Genomic DNA, 20,371 nt, shown 5'->3' on the forward strand with positions numbered 1-20,371 from the left:
CACCTATTCTCCTCTACGGATGCGAATCGTGGCACCCCACTAGGGCCTGAAATAGCAAAATTCTGAGTTTTGAGAATAGGTGTCTCAGAAGAATCTCGGGTGTGCGGTAGTTTGACTTCGTAAGTAATGAGGTAATAAAAGAACGGACGCAGCAATCTCCGGTGACTACTGTCGTCAAGCAGAGACAATACGGATGGCTAGGCTATATACTGCTGATGCCTCCTGAGAGCCTTAACCACGCTTGCCTACTTTACAAGGCATCAGGTTCTCGACGTCCTGGACGTCCTCTGCTGACAAAATCAACAATTTTCTGAGGATGTCCAAATGTTTGTAGACAGGCTGGATTTCCTTCCTAGGGAGTTATTTAGATCTATTTTTTTTTGCAATAGTGAAAGAAAACAGCAAATCCAGCCTGTCTGCAAATATTTGTACATACTCAAAACATTGTTGATTGAACCAACTGATGCAAGAAGTATAGAAATTGAAAAACGGTTTTCAGGCGTTGCCTAGTAGATAAATTAGTTAATCCGGGTGAATATCACCCACATTGAAAAGGTTTCAACTCTATTACTTCACAAAACTCAACAGATGGAAGAGTTGAGTAAATTGGATGTTTAAACATAGGCAGAACGGTGAATGTTACGCAGTTGTAAAGTGGCCACTCAAACCAGCCAATGACAAGTCATAAGCTCTGTAAATGCCTAGACTCCCATATTCCTTTCTAAAAATGTTTTCCTCTCCCTTGAAACAAATTTAGATAAAATAAAATAGTTCAAATTATAAAATAAACGCCCGAGTTTGTTTACTTCGAAATTTGTAACAAACGAATACCTAGTCCATATAGTAATATTCTACAGTAATACAGTCAATGACAGTGCCGGTGGCAGATTTGTGGAAATTTGAAAAACTTTCGATTACTTGAGAAAGTTTAGAGTCTGTTGCCCTCGCTCGCTAGAGTTGGTGACAATCGCGTTACATAATGAGTAGAGTACGTACCTAAACTTAAACATTCTATGTAGGGGTAGGGGGGTAGGGGTGTAGATACCGATTACAATAGGACGGAGAACTGACGAGGGCGAGGGTTCAAAGGACGAATCATTCGGTCAAGGGCGAGTCCTTTTCATTAAAAGATAATATTTTTCTTTTGACACTCTTTCCGTAATATTTTATCGGAATTTATTATTTCTTTAACCCTTTGATTCCCTCACATAGATTAAGTAGAGTTTTTTTTTTAAACATTTTTTATTTACTGTATTTTGAATATTTAAACGTCCTCTTATGTGTGCTCTAATAATAACAATGTACATATATTTCGTACACTTCCAATGATTTTTTCGATCAGTTAGCGCTTTCACCCTCTAATAGGCATCTTCAGACCTGAAGTGGAAGTTTACCAAGTATTTTTGATTAGAAACTTATGTCATCATCATCATCATCATTATTCCCTATCTGCCCCTAATGGTGCATAGGGCACTGCATTGGTACACCAATCGCAGTGTATCATGTTTTTTTGTTACATGAAGATACGATGATTAGTCTTACGCCTCGGGTATCAGCCCATAGACTGCGAAATATTCTGGTGTGAAAACACCCTTTTAAATAAATATTTCATATCAACCATGTCAGGAATCGAACCCGAGACCTCTCGCTTGGTAGGCAAACACGCTGACCATTACACCACGAGGCCGACAATATAAGTTATTACATCATTGCAATGGAATTCCGTCAAGAAGTGGCAATAAATAATTTAAATCAAATACATATATTTAATTAATAAGTTGTTTAGCACATATTTCTTACCTTCTGTTTGATTTCTGTTTTTATTCTTCATAAATGTTTTTTCGTATCGTTATATTGTAATATTTTTTACCGCCTTATACAGGATGACTGAAACCGAACCCGCCATAGCAAATTCGCGCATAGAGGAGGTCATTTGCTAATTATCGGATCTAACTTTCCCTAGCTAAAGTATTTTCGTTTGGGAGATATGTCAATTTTTATACTTTATTGAGATTTTTTCAAAATTTTGCCTTCAAGCATTTAGAACTTTATTTTTTTTTCATTATTTTATTATTTTTTTATTATTTGTTGGTAGTCATAAATATATCGCTGTAAAAAAATACTTTAATTTTTTTTTAAAGATAAAATTCAACTTGAAATAACAAAATAAAAACTACGGTGTTTCAATAATTTATTCTAGTTAGTTCTCTAGTTCGTCACCTTTTTTTAAAGCGTAATATCTTATTTTTTAACCCTTGTTTGAGGGAAGTTCCAACGTAATTTACTCACAAATGTTCATGACTACCAACAAATAATAAAAAAAATACTAAAATATTTTTTTTTTAAATAAAGTTCTGAATGCTTAAAGGTCAAATTTTAGAAAAATCTCAACAAAGTATAAAAATTGACATATCTCCCAAAGTATAAAACTTAGCTAAGGAAAGTAAGGTCTGATAATAAGCAAATGACCTCCTCTATATGCGAATTTGCCATGGCGGGTTCAGTTACAGTCACCTGTATAAAATGTAATTTTGTGATTTCGCCTGTTTTCTAAATGGGAGTCTGATTTTTACATCTGCAAACCAAACGCTCTTTTGGTCAGGTCAGTTAAGATATAACGACTCTCATACAGAGTTTATCCAGCTTTCTTTTACAGAGGTTTTCGGTGGTAAAATGACGGGACCTTAAGCCAGCAGCTCTTTATTGGAGAGGTTTCTCCTATGTCCAGGTGTCTTGTATTCAGATTCGATTGTATCTAGGGCATGTTTCAAAATAATGTAAAATGTTTTCTTCAGCAAGGGACACCAGCGAGGAAACATTTTTTTTTAATACAGACATTTCGAAATAATAAAAAAAACTTATGGTCTCGCAGTTAGCGCGTTTAGCTTCTGTTACAGTATCTAATAATATCTATAATCAATCACCATTACTAAAATATTTTAAATGTCGTATGGACCATATAAATAGCCGTAAATTTATTTTCAGAGCGGAGGTTCTCGCGTTGGCGGAGCACCGTATGGGGGCGCGGGAGCGGGGCCGGGCGGCTACCCAGGCGGGCCACCGGGCGGCGCGCCCCCCGCTGGGGCGCAGCCCTACGCGCCCTACCCGCCGCACCCGCAGCACCACCAGCCGCCCCACCAGCCGCCGCACCAGCCGCCCCACCAGCCGCCCCACCAGCCCCACCAGCCCCACCCGCCCCACCAGAGGTACCCAGCACCGGGACCGCCTCCCAGGCCGCCATATTCACCACATCAGGTCATTTAAAAACAATATCTTTGCATTATCGAAGGTGTACAGGCAGTTTGTGTTCGTGTACCTACCATAGGCGAATCGTAGAAGTACCCACTTACCTTAAGTCTCAGGTCGACATTGTTACGATGTATATGTACTCCTTTTTTTTCTTTTCAAATAACTAATTAATTATTTTTTGCTTTACCCTTAATAGGGAAATATCAAGTTTTTAATTCTTAATTTTTTAAGTAATAAGGGTCTATGAAATACTGTTCAGTAAAAATTTGTAATTTTGAATTCCCGCAAAAAACGGTCATTGCATTGGCCACGCCCCCAATACGTCACGATTAATGTTCATTTTCAATTTTGTTCCAAACCATTCTAATTTTTTGGAACATCGTCACGAATCTTGACATCATGACTATCAATGCCAAACATGTCGCGTTTTTCTAGTGACATTTTTTTTTCTTTTTTAATGTTATAAATGGAAAAATTTCTTCACAATATCCATATTAATTTTGAAAATACAATAAATTATTCGAAATACGTTTCATATATTTTTATCGGTATTTGTAGTATGTGATATTTCCCCATTGTTTGATGTATCTAGCCGTATAACCATTACTAAGTAATAGTAATGGTTATATTTTTCAGAAAAAAAAAGATAAAGAACAACATAATCGGATTTGGTCCTATGGCGTCGCGGACTCTCAGGTCGGTGGTCCGAACCCCACTCTACAACAACTTGATTACCATTTTCCAATAATGAGTTATTTACAACTCGTTGAAAATGGCCCCCAAAATCAAAATATTTTGATAAATCATAAGGACTCATTTTTTTTTAATCGTATAAAAATTTTACATGTTTAAAATTTTTAAAACAAATCAATTTTAATACTTAAGAGAAAATCATTTATTAAATTTATATTTAAAGATAATCAAATTAAAAAATAATATTTTATATTTATAGGATAGGTAATCTAAATTAAAAATAATATCACCTAAGCGTCCTACTCTAATGCTGTCACAACTTCCATTAACAGCAGTGTTCTACCAATTTGCTGATGATATTTCGGCTTTTCTGAGGCCTGCTATCCGATTTCGCAGGTCTAGCAGCAGCAAACATCCCACTCGCGCTACAGTGTCTGGAAAGCTTGTGTAGGGCTCTATAACCATTGTTATACCAAATTTTCATATCGTTAACACTACGTTGGTTGTATTTAGGTAACAAAAGTTTTCATATATACATATCCTTATTTTAATTTATTTTTTGTTTCAGTCTTATGTTACTTTTACTTTTTTTTTATTAGTAAACCTTTATTTAGCATGAAAACTATACACAAAGAAATAAAATTTATTTATGTATTTTTTTCAAACTCAAACGGAAGATATTCTTAAAAAATCCTATTGACCCGGTAACAAAACGGACATAACAAGGATACAAGGACAGTAAAATAAAATAATTTTACTAATATTTATTAAAATATATATTTTTAATTAATAACTTACCCTACCGGACCCCTACGACTAAACTATAAGAAAAACACACCAGTTTGACGTAAAATAACTGTCAAAAATATAAAAATTGTACCGGGAAACACACAAGACGATGCCATAACATAAACCAAAAAAGCTGCAAAAATGACAGACAAATAATACCAGATAACAACAACACTACCACATTAAAAAAGTAAAGACAAACGTAGGACAGTCAAAAATACTATACAATAAACCCTAACACTACAATGACTTACTTTACCACTTGAAAAATGCACTGGAGACAAATTTAAAATCAACCTGGGCCCCGATTACAATGGGAAGTTACATTTATCTTAAATTTTATCTATAAAGTAAAATAAATTTTTCTGTATGGTAAGCAGAATATGCATATATTTTTTTCTTCTAAACGTGTTAAATTGTAAGTTATCGACGAAGGTACTTTAAATGTTCATGCATATATTCGTGTACTTATTTTCGTACACAAATATCGTTTTTTCTTTATAGACAGTCGTTCACTTCCCATTGTTATCGAGGCCCTGAAAAAGCACACGATGACTACACTAACCAGACGAGACATAACATGACTGCACCTCATTATATTTATTATATAACCTTAACGGGTTTTTAAAAACAAAAAATAAAAACACTAGCCCGTTTCATACGACGCCGATGGTAAAGATCCACACGGCACGTTAAAACTACATTGGATGGATTGATATTTGTTGTGTTATGATTATGTTTTCAATTTTTTTAAAGACATACAAATGAACTAAACCAGTGCACCACGATGCCGAGTAATATTCAATCGATATCCTTTTGCGGGATTTTTACCCGAGAGTACACTAAATATTTTTTTTTTTAAATGTGATCATCAATCCATCCTAATTTTACTGTGTCATATGGATTTGGACGATTTTTTAGTCTGAAGTATTTTGGAATGTTTTACAATATTATGGTCTTCGTCGTCTGCAGAATGTACATTACAATGCCGTTGAAATAACTCGACTACTCTTTATTGCCCATTAAATTAGTATAACATCTGTTAAATTTACTTACAAAGCAATGAAGGCAATGGCGATAACACCTTATCGATATCGATAAATAGTTCTAAATCGTAAGCGGGTCTATAAAATGAAACGTTCCTTAGATCAAATTGTCTCGAAATGGTATCTACTTACGTGGATTAAATCTTGTTTGCGGCAACATGTCGCTAAGCTATACTTTACTGACTTACCGACTACAGTTAAATTTGGCGGCCTCCGCGGCGTAGTGGTCAAGACGCTCGACTCACACACTGGTTCCGTCACGAAATTTTTGTTTTTATATTCGTAAAAATAAAATTAAGTGTTCAGTAGTCTCAAATCAGTGTTTGATTTCTAATATTTTGAGTTTAAATATGGAGTTCTACAAAATAAATACCAAACCAATAAGTAATAATGTAGGTGTTATTAGTATTCATTCAAACGCGGGTCAAAGGAAATAAGATGGGTGTCAGCGTGCTACCGAATTAAATGGCCGATGTTGTGATAGTGACCTATAATGGGGTGCAGAGGAGATCCTTCGTTACCGGTTAATCGATAACCAGATGTTTTTATGTATTGACGTTAACCGCAAGGAGGTTCCTAAGGCCGGGTAGGAAGGGTGAGAGATCGACGACGAACTATTCCCCATTCACACATTTACACGTGTATATTATGTAATGTGGGGATGTCTACCCTGTCGGTGATAAATATATGGATGGTGTTACGCAAAAACCTGGTAAGCCACGAAATCGAAAAAATGAGTTTGTTTCAGAATCATGATCCAAAAGTGATATTCTTACGAAGTGTTATATTTTTTTTTTATTTAAATTTTTTGTCTTTTTACAATAAACATAAGTGATAAAATAGAGTATTAAAAAATAAAGCATAATTACATAGCAATGAAATACATATTAATAGTAAAAATAGTCAACAAAAATCCCACAAAGGTTATACAAGAAAAGCCTGTTCGTGGTTATACAAGAAAATGTTAATGAATTTTTGCTCCTATAATAAATAATGGACAGTTATATAATTTTTGTGTAACATAAGAAAGAAAAAATAAAATATTCTGTAAAAGATAATATGGTATTTTTTTATAGTAATTAAAAAAGAAAATATTTTTTTTTAAAAAGAACACAAACATATTCCTTATTATTAAAGGGCAACAAAATAAATCATGGAAAAAAAGAGTTCAAATCTTTAGTTTTAATCCAGGATAGTGCATGTTTTTTAAAATAAGGAAAAATTTGAATGTTTGTAATCTTAAATATTTGTATATAACCACTCGGCCTCGTGGTGTACTAATAACGGTCATTAAGAAAATATATTGAACCGTGTGTCGACAACGCTATTATACATAGATGTTGATGTTACGTGAACTCAAAAGGTTGATTGAAAGATTGATGAAATTAGATCGACAAAAGTTTCTACAAAAGTTCAAACATTGAAGAATAATTGTGTGGCATTTGGGTGGTGCAAGTCGTCATTATAGCTGATTACATACAATTTTAGGTACTAGAATAAACTTTAAATTCGTTAACTTAAATAGGATAGGTGAAGCTGAACAAGTCATATCGCCACCCTTACTTGTAAATCCACAAATGGCCAAAAAAAATATATTGGCGTTTTCTGTTAAATATCCTATCCATAGGTTTTTTTATAAACGTCATAAATCCCGATGCAAATCTCTTGCCGGGGCTGTCAATGAGCGTTCGTGTTGTACAAGTCTTGTGTACAAATGTGACGATTATTTACTTATTTAAAACCTTACGTTCGAAGAATAAGTACTTTGGCGTACTTATTGCTGAAAGCAATATCTTCCAGGCAACCAAAAAACAGACTGGTCAAAAGAAGAGTTGATCGAAATGTGTACTAAAATACGAAAATATATATAAAAAGATACATACATAAAAAAAAACCTACTTGATATAAAATAACAGATGTTTTCTAATTGTAAAATATACTAACTATGTTATACATATTGAAAGGATGAGGAATGTGGAATCAGATAATGAGTTTGGAAGGAAAAATAAAGAGGAACCAAGGAAAGAAAGAGGAACCAAGGAAAGAAAGGGGATAAAAATATTTTTTTTTAAAACAGTAAAATACAAGGAGCGCAGGAATCTGAGGACATATAATAATGTTTCAGGCGTTTCTTGAAGGTGGGCTAGAGAAGCATTTTTATATGAAGATGTAGCTCATTGCAAAGCCTGCCTAGCACCTTTAACGGAAAAGAAATAGCTGAAAAATGATGTGCTATGTCGAGGAATGGAAAGTGTTCTCTCCTGAGAAGAGCGAAGCGAAAGACCATGATCAGAAAGGTAAATGAAATTCTTAGCGAGATATTTTGGAGCCCAAGGATTGTGAAGAATATTATAAAGAAGTGAGAGATTTTAAGTTTATGCGCTGATAAAAACGAAATCTTTACAGTTTTTTGTTTTGTTATAAAGCTGTTCACATTATTTCATTATGCTTTATATTAATATAAGTGATCACTAACTATGATAGCGGTAGTATTAATACTTCTGTCGAGATATTTGTCATAGTCAACGTTTTGAATAATTCCAAAGAGAAGACTTATAACATTTTTTTTTCAATCACTTGATTCTCAGGTAAAACGATAATCATAATACAAAGGTTAATTAATGTTCAATCCTCTGCGTCCGATGTATGTCTCATGGAACATGTCAAGTGATTGGTTCCTTATAGTGAAGAATCGGTCGACGAAATACGCACGAAAAGAAAGAGGCGACCGCGATGTGAAATCGAGCCCAATAAATCATAGTGAAAGAGTGAAAAAAACTGATTAAAAATAAAGGGGTCAAATATTTTGGATGAAAAAAGACTCTAAATGAATTGCCAGATATTCAGAAATAAAAGAGGCAATATAAAAATCGATATAAATGCCTGTCAACAAAAAAAACGCTTTATTACCATTTCAGATTTTGAAATGTAATTTGGAATTAAAAAAGATTTTGTACGTGATATGGTGAATGAAGTATTATATATCAACAGTAGAAGTAAGTAGTCGGAGAAGTGTTCCTCGTTGATAATGGAATATGGAAGTCTATCAAATAATTACTATTAATTGTTACTAACGCTACTTACATATTTGTCAGTAAAATTACTGTCAGAATGTAGTAACATTTGTTCCGTAGTGTAGTAATTTATAGTGTACTATTTATACATTTAATCGATAGTCTTATCAAATTGTTTTACTATTGATGGAAAGAAAAAAGTTTTAAGCCTTTAAATAGCTTCTACATTAGATATAAGAATAAAATTCATCGATTCGTTTACACGATTTCGAAATAACATGGTCGAAAAATGAAATTAAAAATGGTTTTAAACATGGATTTAACGTATTAACATGCGTATTTATAATATCATTTTACTATTCGTTATTGCAATGATGTACGTCGCACCTTTACTCGCTTTGCGTATGATAAAATCGTCGCCGTTCGGGCAAAAGTCACTAACCCAAAAACGTCATTTTGAGAAATCGCTATTTGAAAGTTAGGAGACCAAGGAAAAATCAGATTTCTGTGTTTTTGAGGTTTTATGTATACAACAAAATTCATTCATGTCTTTTTAAACCGATTTTATTGGTAACTCTTTCCTTCTCATTAAATAGATATCTTGAAGGTTTTTTACGAGGCAGGGTGGCTAAAATTTGGTTAGGCGACTATTGCTTGTTTAAAATCTTGACAGAGTACTACAAGAGTTATTGAAATGAACTAAAAATAATGATTATAATGTTGTGGTTAAAAATTATTTTTGATCGAAAAAAATATTTTTAAGCATGTTTTTAAAAATGTTTCAACATAATATAGTAATATAAAGTTACGTAGTAAAAAAACATTATTTGGATTTACGCAACTTTTTTGACGTTTGCCTCTTAAAAAACATAATTTTACTCTTCGATTAGCATATTTTACTAAAAACTGTCATTTTTAGAGTTAGTAACTTACCCGAATGGCGGCTATATGTTAATAAAAATTTAAAACTTTGTTACAATTTTTTAAAAGTATTCTGAAAATTATGGTACAATAAATAATAAAAAAAAAAAATTAAATCTAAAATAAATTTTTATGCAAGGAAACCTATTTTTTTTTGTACTACTTTTTTACACGGTACTGGGTGGAACGTACTCTCTGTGTTTTTTTTTTTTTTTTTTTAAAAAAAAGAAATATTTGCGTTCTTATGATTTACCCAAATATTTAATTTTGAGGGCCATTTTCAACGAGTTGTAAATAACTCACTATTAGAAAATGGGAATCAAGTTGGGGTAAAGTGGAATTCGAACCACAGACCTTTGGTCCGTGAGTCCGAGACACTAGCCACAGGACCACAACCCGATTCCCCGTGTAAAAAGAGAGTCCAGTGTATTTGTAGGAATAAAAATTCTGAACCGTAAAAAGAATATACATCATTCGTACACGGTACGGTAGGTAGAGTAGTGTAGGTGTCGGTAAAGTCGTATATTTACCTCCAACGTTTCTCCGTATCTAGGAAATCCCTCGCGTATCTTTACGTAGGCGGGGGGGTAGGTAGTAGGTACTGGGTATTAGGTACCCTCCCTACGGCCTGGAAGGGTTGTGGGCGGAGGGGGTGTCCCACATAATAATAATGCACGTCTGAGGCGAGTCTACACTCGGCATGAGTACATACATTATTTCTTTCAAGGGCACGGTGATATTTCACAAACTTTTGCATTCTAATATTATGCGTATCCGTGCGGTATGGCGTGTGATATTATTTAAAGACAAAGTAAAAACTACATGATAAATATTTACCGATGTGTCACTATTCTGTATTGTACATAATGTATTTAATTCCTTCTCATACTGCTACTGCCACTCGGCGGTGGAGGTTGACTATCGTGATGGCAAACTTGATCCCCAGCCGCTCTGAATAAGAGTTCAAAGCTACAGTGGAACTGTTCCCACCCAGTAGATACTGGATACGTCTTCTTCCTACGCTGCTTTTTCTTGCAGTATTATTAGAACTATTTTTGTGTTTTTTTCCACGACTTTTCTTTACGAAAAAAGCATGCATTTAAGTAACTTCATAATTTTGTTTTATCAAAACTTCTATTCTAATTCATTTTTCAGTTACCGTATTACAATTTGACGTGAAATTGAGATATTTTGTTAAATCTGGATGATGGTCTAACACAATCAACTTTAACAGGTTCACTGCCAACTCTACCATTTTTCTCGAGATTTTAATATTTCAGGCTAGCAGTGAATGTGATAAGCGCGTTATACCCACACTAGAGCCAGTAATGAAAGCACAAAAGGCCTTACTAAGAGTAGCCAACAAAAAGCCTTACCAATACTCTACAGACAGACTTTTTACTGAATTTCCCGTACTAGACATAAGGCAAATATATATAAAGACAATTTTAAGACATTTCCATCAAAATCCTGACCGACATAATGACGGACAACAAATTTACGACACTAGGCAAAGACAAAAAATAATACTTCTGCTCCCAAAGAAAAAAACAAATTACGGACAAAGACATTATACTTTTCTGGCCCCCAAGCTATACAACTTTTTAAGCGAGGACATATTGGTGAACAAAATGAAAAACAATATTTTCGAAGCTCTAGTCCATAAATGGACTACTAAAAAGATTAGACAAGAAGCGGAGGAATATGTTTCATATATCAGAATATATTTTTAGTTTTTTAAAAGTCCTTTCTCGTTTTTATTGATGTAGGTATGTTTTAGAATCTTTTTTAAAATTTATTTTGAATTTTTACACAACTGATGTGAAAGTATGTACCAGTATGTATAAAATAAATAACACACTGACACTCCGGAACGTGCCTGTGGGGCCAGTGGAGTGGCTACATCCATAAATAAAATTAAAATTATATTAAATGTACCTATTGTATAAACATTTTTTTTGTAAACTATGTATTTGTGTTTTATATTGGATTAAATAAATAAAATAAATATTATTTTTATTTAAAATGCTAAGAATGAATTATTTATGTAATTTTTAGTAACAATATAATGAAAAAATAATATAATTATCTGAGATGGGAATAATACGATGCACACAAAATATTGGATTATTACCAACTGATTAATAAGCAAAAGTCTTGTCTCGGGTGATTCAATGAATATGCACATACTGATTCGGGGTATAAAAAAAAGGGGAAATAAATGCCTGCCTCGATACAGGGCTTACAAAACAAAGAAAATACATTACAACCCTGATTCTAAAACAAATCAAAGGTACTTTGGTACTTACGTATATATTTTTTTTTTTTTTGTTTATTTTTCCATACTGTTACATATTATGCATGTATTAAATTACATATTTTATACATTATATTTATTAAACATTAGAAGAGAAAAAGAGAAAAAATACATATTCTAAAAATAAACATAGCCTTAAATTTGGAAAAAATGCCCACAAAGACTTAAACGTCTGAGCGTGGGCCATTCCTTTTTTATTGTTTTTGGTGATTTTTTTGGTATACAAACACAAATATGACAATGCCATTAAAAATCATACAGAAATAACAGGAAAATGACATAAACAATGTAATTAAGACATCAAAGTTTAGAATATGCTGTTGTACGACTCTTTCACAATAGGTGTATATCTGTATTTTCCATGCTGATCCAAGTCCTCAAAGCCGCTTTAAACTTTGGAAGGGATTCTATATTTTGTATTTCCTTGGGTAGGAGATTAAAAGATCTTGGACCAACATGGAAAGAGTGTCTCTGGATCTGCTACTAGTCCTATTTAAATTATTGCCAATATCGTCGGGTTTCTGGCACAAGTTGGTTACTAACATTTTACTAATTGTGACATATTGCACTTTGAAAGTTAAAAGCTCAACCCAAATCAACAATTTAATCGCAAGCACAAAATGTTTGTTTTTGTACTATATTCTACTAATTTTAATGACATTATTATTTTGTATACTGGTTTATGTTTGTTACTTCGTAGGTATGATTTATATTCAATTAGTTTTAAAAGTTTTTAATGTTATTTTTAATATTGTATCTTATGTTATTATTATTATCAAAGTATTTGATGTTATTTTAACTTGTATTAGGAATGTTTTTTAAAATTTCATATATTGTATCATTTAGTTACTAATTATTTAAATTTACTTTATATTTTGCTGTCGTAAATTATTATGGCTTGACACGAGCACAGCCTAAAAAGCCATGTGTTAGTGAATATGTATACACATGTAATTTGAAATAAAACTGCAAAAAATATAATTCGGTGTTTATAAAATACGTCATATTTTTAAAACAAAGATTATTTGATGCCAGTTACGAATCAATCTCATTTTTTGAGAATTTGTAGTTACCAACTTGTGCCAGATACGACGATGTTATGTTCTCTTCTGTCGTTTTGTTGTTTAATAATGTAGCATTCAATCATTATTATTATGGTTTTTTATACGTTAATAAATTTTTTAAAGTATTACTGTCGCTCCTAACTGTAATTTTGGAAAGGTCACATAGAATGTTTTTCAGACCCTACGGCCTTTCGAGGTATAGAATACACTATGTATTTTATTTATTTATTTATTTATTTATTTATTATTTATTTATTTACGGACAAAGTCCATTTTACGCCTATCGCTGACCGCATTCCGCACTCCGCACTAGCTACACCCAGTATTATCAACTGCGACCTCTGCGCGGGGCGCACAGTCCAATATCCACACCAGACACCCTCGGCTGTCCAATTACGAGGAAAAAACGGCCTCCCAACCCCACGACCTCCGGCCCGCCCCCTGCCCGCCCTGCCGCCCCGCCGCCCTCCCTCACACCACTCGCGGCCGCCTTCGCTCAAACCCGTCAGCTGAGCGAAAAGGAAAGTAAACACACCACTCGGTCAAAGGGTGCACGATGCAGGCTCGCTAGTGAGAGTGTAGCCGGCGCCTCCTCCACACTACACGCTGCAAGAGATGACAGCGGGCTGTTTGTTCCCAGGTTCCCATTGATAAACTGCGTACCTGACGTGTCTACATACCAGCTGGTGCGATGTTTCGCACTGTATTATGCACATGGGGGTGCAAACAGGGTCAAATTGATGTACTTGTGCAGAAAGCAGCCAGTCCACGATTTTGAGAAAATTAGATATTGGTGTTATCGAATCCACGAAGGTCGATTCTGTGTTCTGCTTAAATCAGCCAGATGTTTTTATACAAAAATCTATGATAATCACCTTCTGAAAATTTCATGATGTCAAAATGTCGTGAAAATGAATGTCACCTCATACATTCAGAGTTTGTATGAGGTTTCATTCAATATTAGATCAGTAGCTCAATCACAAATAACTATCGACGTGCTTAAAAGCATGCTAAGCATTTGAGCGATCACAATGAACAAAAATGAACGTGCTTAAGTAATCGCAGTTATAAGTCAACGTGTGTGTAATCTCTAAGTCAACGCTCGTGTCTATTAGTTTTTTGTTTTTCTCGTAAATAAATACAGTTCATTTGCGAAAAATCTTTTATAATAAAAAATAATACAATTACTATATCGACTGCTTTTCTTGACATTTGGCTTGCTAACCGCCGGCTAAATTCAATAAATAGCATGACAAATAATAATAAATTTAAAAAAATAGCCGTTTTGGAATATTTTCGGTGAATTTCGGTGAAATTCAAATATGTGATTGTGCAGCAGAATTATACGTCGCGAAACGTAAATATTTTGACATTTAATATAAGGGGTTCACGGATGTTCCATTATGATCGCGAATACGATAAACAGCCATGGTGAGAAATTGTTATCACGTCGCTTATTAGTACGTCGATAGTTATTTGTGATTGAGCTACAGACAAATTAATGGCACAGTGAGGGAACTACAGCCCTACGGGAAATTGGATACAAAAAATGCTTTCTTACGCGCGGTTAAATTTAGAGCGTTAAATTATATAGCAAAGTTTCTTGAAAATGTTCGAAAAAAATATTTTAATAAAAACGAACCACTTGGAACGACGTCACTAGTTCATATGAATCAACCAATGATAAGAGAGTTGTTGGAGATTCCGTGTTTACTTACCGTCAACGGATCAATCGGCATAACTGGCTGAGAAGTAGCGGAAGAGAACTTGAGACAGAAAAAAAAATAGTAATACGATACACAAAAATTAAAAGTAAAAAACACTAATTTCCTGATAAAGATCTGGATATTGGGCAATCCGAATGACTAGAGTTCGGATAAACGGGGTTCTACTATACTAGCATTGAAGTAAAAAATGTAGGCAATGCGAGTATCTTCTTGCATCGTCACAAACAAAACAGTTCACAGTGGTATTGGTACCAAACACTTAGTAAATAAGTAATTATGTAGTACCTATCAATACTCGGTACATAGCATCGCGTGTGTATTTAGTATTTATGTAGCGTACGTGTACATGTACATGTACATGTACACGTATGTACCGCGTTATGCTTCACTAAAGACAAGAAACGTTTTTATGAATGAATCGGCCGTTGTTTACATAGCGCACGCTTTTATTATCAAAATAGTGATTTGTGTATAAGATTAGCGGAGTAGTGATTACTGATTACATCTGCCGGTATTTACTGTACCGCATGGTCATGTTTGGGTTGCGCACATTCGCACATTCATAATACCTACATTACAAATACGGATACGGTACATGTATTATCTCCGAGGTGACGTGAGCCAGCTTTGATATTCATTATGATTTATGAATATTTATTTCTACATTCTAAATACTCGTTACTGTACTCGAAATATCATTTTTAATCAATTTTTGCTTTAAAAAATTCAGATGTTCTCGAATATTGTTGAAATATCAATCAAACGGTGAAATTAATAAAACCTTAGCAAATGAAAAATAAAAATTCAGCATCTTTTATTGGTTCTAAACAATAGACGATTTACTAATTTATACCATGTTTGGTATAAAACTTTGTAGATACAATGACAGTTGAGACGTGACATGTATACGCCTTAATAGGTTTTTTTAAACATGACAAATTAATTTATTATATAAATAAAACACGAATGATACTTTAATCCACAAATTTGGAATATCCAGTGACCAGTCTCGAAGATGTCGCGAAAGCGATGAAACCGGTCACTGGATATTCCAAATTTGTGGATAAAAGTATCACTCGTGTTTTATTTATATAATAAATTACAATGAACTTCCATCAAGAATTTTCACTTACAAACTTAAATGTTTTATGACAAATTAAGATACAGGAAAAGATATTTACAAAAGAACTATTAATAAAATGTTTTTTTTAAAGGAATAACCCGCTAAACTGTTATTTTAGAAGCTTGTCAGTGGGCGAGAAAGAGAGGAAAAGGAAGGAAGTTATGAAAAAAAACTGTAACACTCAGACCGATTGAAAAAAAGGTTCTTGTTTATTTTTCAGTTGGCCGCCTAACAAACTGTGCCACGACAACAACAACAACAAACCATCACGCCGTTTCCCCGTAGGGGTAGGCAGAAAGGATAGAACGCCATAACACTCTATCTTGGCATACAGATCTCGCTTCCTCTACATACATACATCTTCTCATGCACGCACGCCGATTATTCCTACTTTTGACATGTCCATCTTCAAGTATTTGATGGACTCGATCGTGCCATGTCTTTCTCGGTCTTCCTCGTTTTCTGCATCCATCAACATTTGCAGCGTAGATCCTTTTAGCCGTTCTTTCGCTGTCCATTCGCTCTACATGTCCAAACCAACGCAGCACCCCTTTCTTGATTCTGTCAATAATGCATGTCTCAGCCTTACACACTTCACGGATCTCGACATTTGTGCACCTATCATACATCGTTTTACCACACATTCGCCTGAGGGATCGCATTTCGACAGCATTCAACCTACTTTCATCATTATTTTTCCAATTCCATACTTCGCTCCCATACATTAGAGTTGGAACTAGAACTCCGTTGTGAACTGCTAGTTTAGCCTCGACGCCTGTCTATAATGTGAAAATAGTTTAATACGTAATTTGACGTTTTGACGCAAAGTGTAGTCGCATGCAAAAAATAAAACTCTCATGATATATACACCAGAAATATTCTCTACCCCTGCAAGAAGATTCAGAATTGATCCCCCAAAGATGTAAAAGAAATGGAAAGCCTTTAAATGTTTATAATTTAAATGTTTATCTTAGTTCTTAAAATATTATGAACCATAAACTAATAATAATAAAAATTAAATAAAAAACTTCAACTGTTTTTTTTTAAATCGTATTATTATTTATATCTAATACGTCAACAGGTATTTCTAAATTTCTTTTATTTCTTTATGCTGTTAATATATATCTTTAATTTTACTAATGTAATATTTATACTTAAACGTAAAAAAATAATAAAATAGAAAAAAAAATGTTTTTTTTATTTTATTATTTATTAAGGAAAAACAACAGTTATTATATAAGAATACAAAACATAAAAAATAGTGAGAGAACATGTTACACAGTAAAGAGAAAAATAATATATTATATAAGACACGAGAAAAAAAAAGAGCTCGTAAGAAGGTTAAGGGATGAGGAAATAGAGTGGAAGAGAGGGATTTTCATAATATAGTTGACCAATTCGTAGTTTTGATATTATAATAAAATAAACATAATTAAAGGAACATAAACTTATTACAGAGTTAAAATATATATAATAGATAGTGAATATCTAATCTAGTCTCCCGGTCTAACAATACCCGGGTTACAGTTTAGATCGGTATCGTATCGGAAAATATTTTATTTACGCTAGCTTATTTAAAAATCAAACTAAGACTTGCGCCATAATATTTTGGTTTGTATTCCAGATGGATCAGGGGCCCAGTCCGCAGCCGAGCCCCGGGGGAGCGCCCTCCAGCCCGGGCCATGCTCCCTCCGCCTCCCCACAGCCCCCCCACTCGCCACACCAGGTAAGTGTAAAGTTTATGTTGTCTCGTCATAGTTTATATTAAAAACTCAGTCGAACATTATTAATTCTTTATAAGTACTTCTTATTGAAAATGTTCAGTACCTATTACTTTCAAACGTTTCCGACAAAATCAAGAAATTTGGTTTGCACATGCGGAGCGAATGGGCGGCGAAAGGATGACTAAAATTACTATCAATGCGAATGTTGATGGATGCAGAAAACGATAAAGATCGAGAAAAACATGACACGACTCACGAAAAATGACTCGCTTACAGTCTGTATTTAATTCCGCAGCGACACCTATTTTTGTAATCTCTAATTTTAGTCTTATCACTCCACTACTTCGGGAATTACACTGGCTACGTTTTCCACAGAGGGTGGAATACAAACTCTGTTGGCTTATGTATAAGTCACTGCACAACTCTGTTCCAGAATATCTAAGGGAACTCTGCATTCCAGATGAACTAGCTGACAGACGTCTTACGCTTAGATCAGCTACATCAACGTCAAAAGGAAAAGTTATTATATCTCTACGCGAACAGCGCACTAAATTTGGCGATTCCAGGCCCTACGGCATGGAATGATCTCCCAGCAGAGGTCCGAAACTGTGAGAGTGAAGTGATGTTTCGGAAGAAACTTAAAACCCACTTGTTCTCTAAATCATTTGAATAAATTCTTAGCATGTGGTGACAAAGTACATCATTTTTCTTAAATTAAAAAGTTAAAATTAAATTTTTATCTTTATGGAATCACTTTGCAAAACGCCCTTGTGGTATTATATTACGAAAATGGCGCTATATAAGTTATCCATAATTATTATTATTATGACCAAATTCAACAAATACTCGAAGGTGGACAGGTCAAAAGTTGAAATAACCGCGCGCCTGCTTGAGACGATATAAATATGAATGCAGAGGTAGCGAGGTCTGTCTTTTTTTCTTCAATTCTTTCATCTGTTGATTTTAGTGAAGTTAAAAAGCTGAAACCTGTATTGTTGTGAAGAGATTCACTGACCGAATTATTTTACATAACAGGCAACGCCTGAAAACAAATTTTACAATTTTTCTTGTTCTCTTTTAAATTGGTAAATGTTACACTGTGCGTAAAGTGGCCACTTAAACCAGCCACTGTAAATGCCTAGACTACTATAATTCTTTCTCTAAAATGTTCTCCATCTCTGTTTTAATTTCTTAATCTAAATGACTCCCTGGGGAGTGATTTGTCTGTCTTTTGTCTGCAAACATTTGGACAAACTCAAAATATTGTTTTCTATTAATTTTTTTATAAAATAATATAATATCTGAGATTGTTATTATTTATGCGGATGAGATTTTACCATATTATATCACTCCCAGGAAAACGCCTATAAATAGGTACGTTTTAATTATATCTTATAGAATTTTATTTTAGCTTTAATGCGGAAGATACGTATACATAATTAATTACTTGGATTTTTAAAAATCCTCATCTACTTTTTATTTTTTAAATGCTTATAACTCTTAACATAGATCTCCATTATTTTTATGTATTTTGAAACCACATTAACACTTCTCTTTTTTTTCTTAGCGCACAGAGTTATAAAGAAGTTACACAATCTGAAAAAAAAAACTTGTTACAAAAATTATTCTCCCGAACATTGTTTATTTGTGATGAATACCAAATAAGATGCGTAGTTTTTAACTTACAATAAATGATTTTATTTTTTTGTCCTTGGTGTGTAAAACACATAAGTTATTGATATCACCGGGCTAATATTCTGCGGGTTCAAGAGTTGGGCTATCGCTGTGTTACTTAGATTAATGCATTTATCTTGTATTTACTTACCTATTGCTAACTCCATCTCTTACCACGCCTTCGACTAAAATTTGTAATATTTTAATGCATGAAATATATTAAATTTATATCATAATTTTTGAGGTAAGTTTAATACATAAAATAATAAAAATTTAAGTTTTACCGATGTTAATCTATATAATGTACTCGTTAGATTTTATAACTACGAAACTTTTGTCTGAAACTTTATGATAGTCTTTGTTACATAGTACCAAATGTTTAAATACAACTAACATAAATTATTACTCCGACATTTTTGGTTGCGGAATATTATTAAATTATATTCCTCTTTCAAGTTTAATAACACATTTTATGTTGACCTTGACCTCGAATCAAAAGCCGTTTACACATGGGCAATACAATATTGTTTTGTCTCGGGACTCAAACCTTTGTCCACGTGTAAACAGCGATTTTTAGGACAAAACATTGTTCCGAGACATTATCACCGAGATCCACGGGCAGGCTGTCCCCAAATGTTTACCCCCCACCACCGCGCGCGGCCGCATTGTCCTCGTGTGAACTCGTACAGACAGGACCTTATGAAAATAGTGATTTACTAGACCCGTGCGCGTCGCTCCCGCGTATTTTTTTTGCCGAAAATAGAGGCTGAAAAAAAAACTTTTTACTATTTAGTTCGTTCTTTAACAATTCCAATACATCTTGGTATAAAACAAATAATATTTTTCGTGAATTCGCTCGTAATAAACGCCGTCGTGTATTCATTTTCTCAGCGCTCGCTTGTGAACTGCGGCAACATTTTCGTATTGTTCCAGCGTTTTGTTTGGTTTGGTCCCCGGAGTTGTTTTGTTCACGGAGCTGGGACAAGATATTTTTTTTATTAGTTAACCTTTATTTAGCATGAAAACAATA

General features: G+C 33.8%; 1 protein-coding gene across 1 annotated transcript in view; it reads left to right on the forward strand.

The window, feature by feature from the left end:
• osa (trithorax group protein osa) overlaps nt 1–20,371 on the forward strand; it is a 185,793-nt gene that overhangs the window by 50,645 nt on the left and 114,777 nt on the right. Inside the window, 2 exon segments of the mRNA XM_088243567.1 lie at nt 2,986–3,255; nt 17,568–17,669. Of these exon segments, the coding sequence (XP_088099693.1) occupies nt 2,986–3,255; nt 17,568–17,669 (372 nt within the window).

Source organism: Micrasema longulum, unplaced genomic scaffold, assembly GCF_059751315.1.
Source record: "Micrasema longulum isolate JH-2025_06_02 unplaced genomic scaffold, ASM5975131v1 h1tg000215l, whole genome shotgun sequence".
Taxonomy (NCBI): Eukaryota; Metazoa; Arthropoda; class Insecta; order Trichoptera; family Brachycentridae; genus Micrasema; species Micrasema longulum.